Genomic DNA, 6,089 nt, shown 5'->3' with positions numbered 1-6,089 from the left:
TAAAAATCCAAAATATTTAGAAGTTGTTAATTTGACAGCAACGTGTTACCTGTAACACTAGAAGACACAGCTTTTACACCATTTAGAAATTCATCTTTACAAATAATGAATCTTTAACTGTACCACATGTATGTTTAAAAACTTTTTATATGCTAAAAATGTAGATTATTAGTATTGCCACCGTGCCTTAGCACATTTCTTATGCACATTGCAGGACATGTCCAGAACTCTTCATTGCCAAAGTGTAAGAAAATAATTGAGACGTTCAGTTTTTAGTCAATCTTTTATTGTGTGGATATAATTATTTGGAAGCAGTCATGTTTCAAAATTCTCTTTCAATGTATTACGTCAAATCATAGGTATTTCATCAGAAAATAAAGTAAATCTCTGGTGTTTCACAACAATTCTTTTCCATCTGAAAACTTTTTCATCAGCATTCAGACACACCACCATCAATCTAAGTTTACATATTTTTATTTTAAAGCTGTAAATGTTTGTCTGCTTCACTTTGAAGAACAAAATGTGATATTTGGTCTAAAAAATATACACACATGGAACCACATCTGCTTAACAGCATATTAACAAAGAAATTGAAAGATTAAAATAAAAAAAAACAAAGAGTATTGTCTATTTTTAACCCTTCCACCTTAATACCAGTGATAATATGATCAATATATGCTCTTTGGTTTTTATGAAATATGCATCAAACTGTATTTAAAGGGGCCATATCATAAAAAAAAACAACTTTTTGAGCTTTTAAGTGTTTTATACTGTTAATTTCTCACTGTATAGAACCCCAAAGCGGTGTTTTTATCCGTTCCTGCATTTCTGAGTAATCCTCTAAAAGCCTGTGCTCTCTGCAGCCCCTCCCACATCCACGAAAACAAGCAGGTCCTCACGATCTGATGTCACAGAGTGAGACCGCCCCCTCCAGGAAGAATCTGCTCCACACGCGCCCGGTCAGGCACAGTCCAGCAGATGCTGAGAGTATTTGTGTTGTGAACCAGTGTAGCGATGGTCACACGCAGCGACAGGCGGACTTTCAGGAATCGAGTCATTTTACTTCCAGGTAGGAAAAATAATCATCAAATATAACTAATATTTCATAAACAATTTCATTTTTAGTGTTCCAAAAGTAACATGCGATCAGATATGTGTATATAGTTTACCCTGAAAGGCTTAAGGAAATCATGGTATGCCCCTTTTAAACAAAATCATCCAGGTCTTCCGCTGTAATGCTGACTCAAGCAATTTCTTGGATCCTTTTAGTTTCCTCTGGGTCAGCAGGGAGAACGGCCTTCAGCCCACCTTCAATTTGTGCAAGTCTGGTATCTGTGTTTTTCTCAAAATCTTTCTTGTTGTTTTGGATCAGTTTTAAGATGTTTTCTTGAGCTTCTTTGCAGGAGTCCTTCAGGTTTTGGCGCTCTTTGAGGAACTCTGTCTTGTCTGTGTCCATAGCCATGAGTCTACCCAGTCTGCTCACACTGTCCATCAGGTGTTTGTTGGACACTTCACAGTAGGTCCCAGAGATCATATGGACCAGACTGGAGATGTTGGAAGCTTGAAGGGCCTGGTTGTACAGCAGGTCTTTGCTAAAGAGCCTGGAATTGTAGGACAGTTTTTTTACATTTCCAATTTTCTGTGCGAAATGTTTCATGGTTTTTGAAAGACTGATTTTCAGAATATCAGCCACCATCTGGAAGAAGAGCACCATCTTCTCCCACTGCTCTTTCACTCGGCCCATGGCATCCATACCTTTGACCAGCATTTTGATCGCGGTGTCAAACTCAATCTTTTTAAAGTTGCAGTTCTGCATCTCCACCAGGATGTCGTCTAGCTCTTTCTTGTTTCTCTCCATTCTCTCCACAGACTTGTTATATTCTTCTCTGCATTGCTTCAGCTGCTCTCGGCTCTGCTCAATCTCGAATTGTGCGATCCCTGCTACAGCCTGGCCGACAAACTGATTTCCCTCTGTTTGGGGCATCATTGGAAGTGGAGCATCAGTAGATGGAATACTACACTTCTTCTTACCCTCGCAGTCAAACTTCAGAATATCTTGTTTCAGCTTCTCTACGTCCTCAATCAGCTTTTTTGTTGTTTCTTCATCCCATGTCTTTTCTGGAGAATACGTTGCGATCTGTTCACAGATGGCGATGCCTCTCTTGCACAGAGACAGAGCTTCATCTTTGGCTTTGCTCTTCTCTAAGCCCTCTATCTCTTTAGAGACCCTTTCAAATGTTTCTTTTGAATATTCTGATTTAATGCGCCCTTTATTCTGACTATACAGCTCATTCCAATTAATATTTTTTTCATCCATGTGAAATTGGAGCGCTGATAAAGTAGAGAAAATCTGCGAAATTTTGCAGTAGATTTCTATGTCTGAGAGGGGCTCCTCTTCTTTGGTCTCTCCAGGAATCTTCAATTTATTGATTTTCTCTGGGATTTTATAAGTTAGTCCAGTAAGAAGTTTACTGAATGACTGCACCAGTACCCCAGCCATATCCATTTGAAAAATTTCCCACCCTGTTGGAAGGGAGTCCATTGATTTTTTGTATTGGTTCTGTGCGTCTTCAAACTTTTTTGATGCGTCTTCCATTATTTTTTCATATTTTAGTTTTAGTTCTTTTGCACTCTTTTCCCTCATTTTATTTTCCTTCATTTTATTCCTAACCTCGTTCAGCTCTTCATTATATTTTTTTTTAGCATTGAGGCAGGCTTCCAGCAGCTCCTGGATTAAACCAATGACATCCTGATATTTCTTTTCTACTCCATCTGCTAGATCCACACATTCAGTTGCGATCGTGCGGATGTTGTCTAGCTCATCTGGGAGAAGAGCTTCAACAATTTCATCATCTCCCTGAAAGAGGATTTTCATTGCTGCTTTCATGTAGTCTGGAACAGTGGCTGTATGAATGCGGATTTGATTCATATTTTTATGGGCGATGTTGAAAGCTTGCCAGCCTGAGTTACAGACTTGCATGAGACAAGCCCTGAAGGAATCTGGGTACTTGATGTGCTTAAATCCATCTTTTGGGGGGTTCTTGTTAATGGAGAAGTCAATTTCTGAAGAGATGAAGACCAACTCCCCCATGATGGCGATGGAGAGAGGAGCAGGAGCCAGATACTCCTCCCAGTTTGCATTTGACTTCATCAACATCTGGGTAGTTTTCTGCATGTCTGCAGAAGTGGTCAGATCCTTGGTGGTCTTTGCAATTTGGGAAGCCATTTCCTTTGGAAAAAAAAGAGTCATATGAATGAGTTTAATTACTAAATTGCTGCCATTCATACAAACACAAGCAAGAAGTCTTTTTTTAATGTGGATGAAAAAAGGGAAGAATTAACGAATCCCCAAGCAGGCAGTCAAGATGGGGCACAATAAAGAAGGGGGGGGGGGTGTTAAAGGGGCCATACTATACATTACATTTAACATAAAAAAAAAATTATTTGTGAAATATGAGTCATTTTTGTGGATCATTGTAATACCCAAAAATAAAACAACTCAATCTATGAGGTTCTGCCTTTCAGTTCTTGTTGGTCCCGCCCATTTCACGACGTCATCCTTAAGCCTGCCTCCCCAGCCTCTCCAGCATGATCAAAATTTGTAACCAAAACGATGTGACCAAAGATCTCTTCAGTCAAGAAAAAAAATGGATGCGCAAATGCTTGTCAGGATTTTTCTCTTAATCAAAGTTTATTTTGCTGATGGATTTTGAGCGTCTGTATGAAGGCCAGGCTCAACACCTTTACTGCCGACTGCCTCATGTACAACGTGTTTCCATCACATGACTGTCAGGTATGGTGGCCGTTTTGGTTCAATTGTTATGCTCTCGGTTTGTCTCATATTCAGACGGAGGAATCTCAGAGCGAACAGAAGTTCAGTTCGATTGGAAACGAACCGAGACCACCTTGAAAGATGGGTCAGAGAGCGGTTCCTGGTACACGAAGGTAGTTATCGCCTGCCAGAATACACATTCTGGCAGTGGCACAGACAGTGCAGGTTTTTAGAGGATTACTCTTAAATGCATGACTGGATCAAAATACCGCTTTGGGGTTCTTTATTGAAAGGAATGATCAGTAAAATGCATTTAAAACCTCAAAAAGTAGAATTTTCATGGTAGGGCCCATTTGAGAAAATGAAAAACAGCAACAGTCAGTATGGAGCTGAAAGAGAAATCTCAAATCATCTAAAAAAGAAAGATTTATAAGTTTGCATTCACACAATAAAGAGAAACAGAATCACAATAGTGTGAATGTATTGAATGCATTCACACAATAATAAAGAGAAACAGAAACACTATAGTGTGAATGCATTCACACAATTATATGTTGTATAATTACAGCCAACAGACATTTTCAAAACATTTTTGACAGACTTACCTTCAGCAGTTGCTGGTTTGAAGACAGTCTTCTGGTTGACGGGTGCTTGTTGAACAAGTTTCTGCTCACATGCTGAGAGTTTCTACTCTGTCTCCTTTTAAGTGCATTGGAAGGAAACCTGATTGGACAACGCAAAGACGGGCGTGTCATAAGCTTTTTAACTGAAATTTCAATCATTTTTCTATAGACCCTCTTGATGTCTTTGTGTTGCATAATTGTTTTCAATCCTGTGATGTTAAACAGTCGGTTTCTGTGTTTTTTTCCACAATATTCTATAATTGTAATTTAATCAAGACATGAAACCTTACTCTTTAAAAGCCAACTAAAATTAAAAGAAGAGTCCACAACTGGAGAGTTTGTTAAACCAAACAGTAGAAACAGCATGAGGTCATTTTTGTTATGAATTGACTGATACTGGTGTTTTAATCCTCAGTTTGCCAACATAGAAACCCTCATTTACAGCTTTGACAAAGAAAGATTAACAGAAGCCATGTAGAAATTTAGAGGAATGTGAAGCAGGACTAAAAACCTGTTTGGATTCCTCTCTGGTCCTCAGTTGCAGACACGTGCACACATGGATACACATAAAAAGTGCCCTTGTGCTCTGTTTTTTTTAAATTGTTGTTTAGTTTTAGTTTTTATTTGTATTTATATTAATAAACTCTTGTTAGTGAAATAAGAAAAAAAGCGTAGAAAGATCCCCCCGATGTTCTACCGTACTCCACTCGGACTCAGAGAAAAAGAGACAGAAACTTCTGCTGCTCCTCAGAGAACTGAAGAGACAGTGAAGCATCTGAAACCTGTGAGTTCTGGTCTAACTAGTCATCGTTTGTGATTCAACAAGCTTTAAATGAGGTTATATTTCAGAGAAATTCTCTATATTAGTCCAGGAGTCCATTTCTACTTTAGCCAGACGGCTGAGCGCGGAGCATCAAGTCAGAGCACACATAATGCAGGAAGTTGGGTAGTAAGTACAAAATAAAACACAGAGGGGGTTTTCAAAATAAAAGAACCATATTTATGGTGAATTCATAGCTTCCTCACTACAGATCTGAAACTAAAATAATCTGTTGAATGTCATATTTTTTGATTAAAATAGCATTCTTTAAGTTCTGTTTCATTCAGTTTCTCTATTTTTTGTATTCTAATCTTTAAAATCAAAACAAAATCATGTGTTTAGGATATAAAAGAGAAATTATTATTATTTAAATTATTAAATATTAATAATCTTTTTTATTATTAAATTATTATTTAGAGCAGTGTTTTAACCAGTGTGCCGCGGTACACTAGTGTGCCGTGAGAGATGGTCTGGTGTGCCGCGGGAAATTACCCATTTTCACATATCTAAATCATTTACCATCACTATGGTATCTGCTCTGTGTTCATCCAAACGGCCCTGATTTACCACTCGATAGTTTTGAATATGCAAGATGGTAAAATAAATATTTCTTTGATTCTACAAATGACTCTTTAATCAGAATGATGTTACCACAATCTGGCCGCAAAACTAGCCACAAGCTCTGTTTTCAGAAAAGTCCCTCCCCCTTCAACTGTCTCCGCCAATCATTGTTGGAGGCTTGATCACATGTCATCAATCTGACCAATCAGTAGAGATTAACGTCCACACTTCCTTGTTCTGATTCGGCTCATAAAGTCTCTCAGTTCCAACTAAAATAACAGATAAAGCTCGTGTTTAGCGGTGTAGCTTCCTG

At 38.3% G+C, this 6,089-nt stretch overlaps 1 protein-coding gene across 1 annotated transcript; it reads right to left on the bottom strand.

Moving 5' to 3' along the window:
* Positions 1 to 276: 276 nt before the first annotated feature.
* Positions 277 to 4,433, bottom strand: LOC112154561 (intracellular protein transport protein USO1-like). The gene is made up of 2 exons (XM_024285596.2): positions 4,378 to 4,433; positions 277 to 3,229 (listed from the first exon to the last, which is right to left on the bottom strand). Exon 2 carries the CDS (start codon positions 3,224 to 3,226, stop codon positions 1,244 to 1,246), a length of 1,983 nt encoding a protein of 660 aa, XP_024141364.1. The 5' UTR covers positions 3,227 to 3,229; positions 4,378 to 4,433; the 3' UTR covers positions 277 to 1,243.
* Between the last annotated feature and the right edge of the window lie 1,656 nt (positions 4,434 to 6,089).

This window comes from Oryzias melastigma, linkage group LG19, assembly GCF_002922805.2.
Source record: "Oryzias melastigma strain HK-1 linkage group LG19, ASM292280v2, whole genome shotgun sequence".
In the NCBI taxonomy this organism is placed as follows: Eukaryota; Metazoa; Chordata; class Actinopteri; order Beloniformes; family Adrianichthyidae; genus Oryzias; species Oryzias melastigma.
This window is presented reverse-complemented; position numbering and strand designations above follow the sequence as displayed.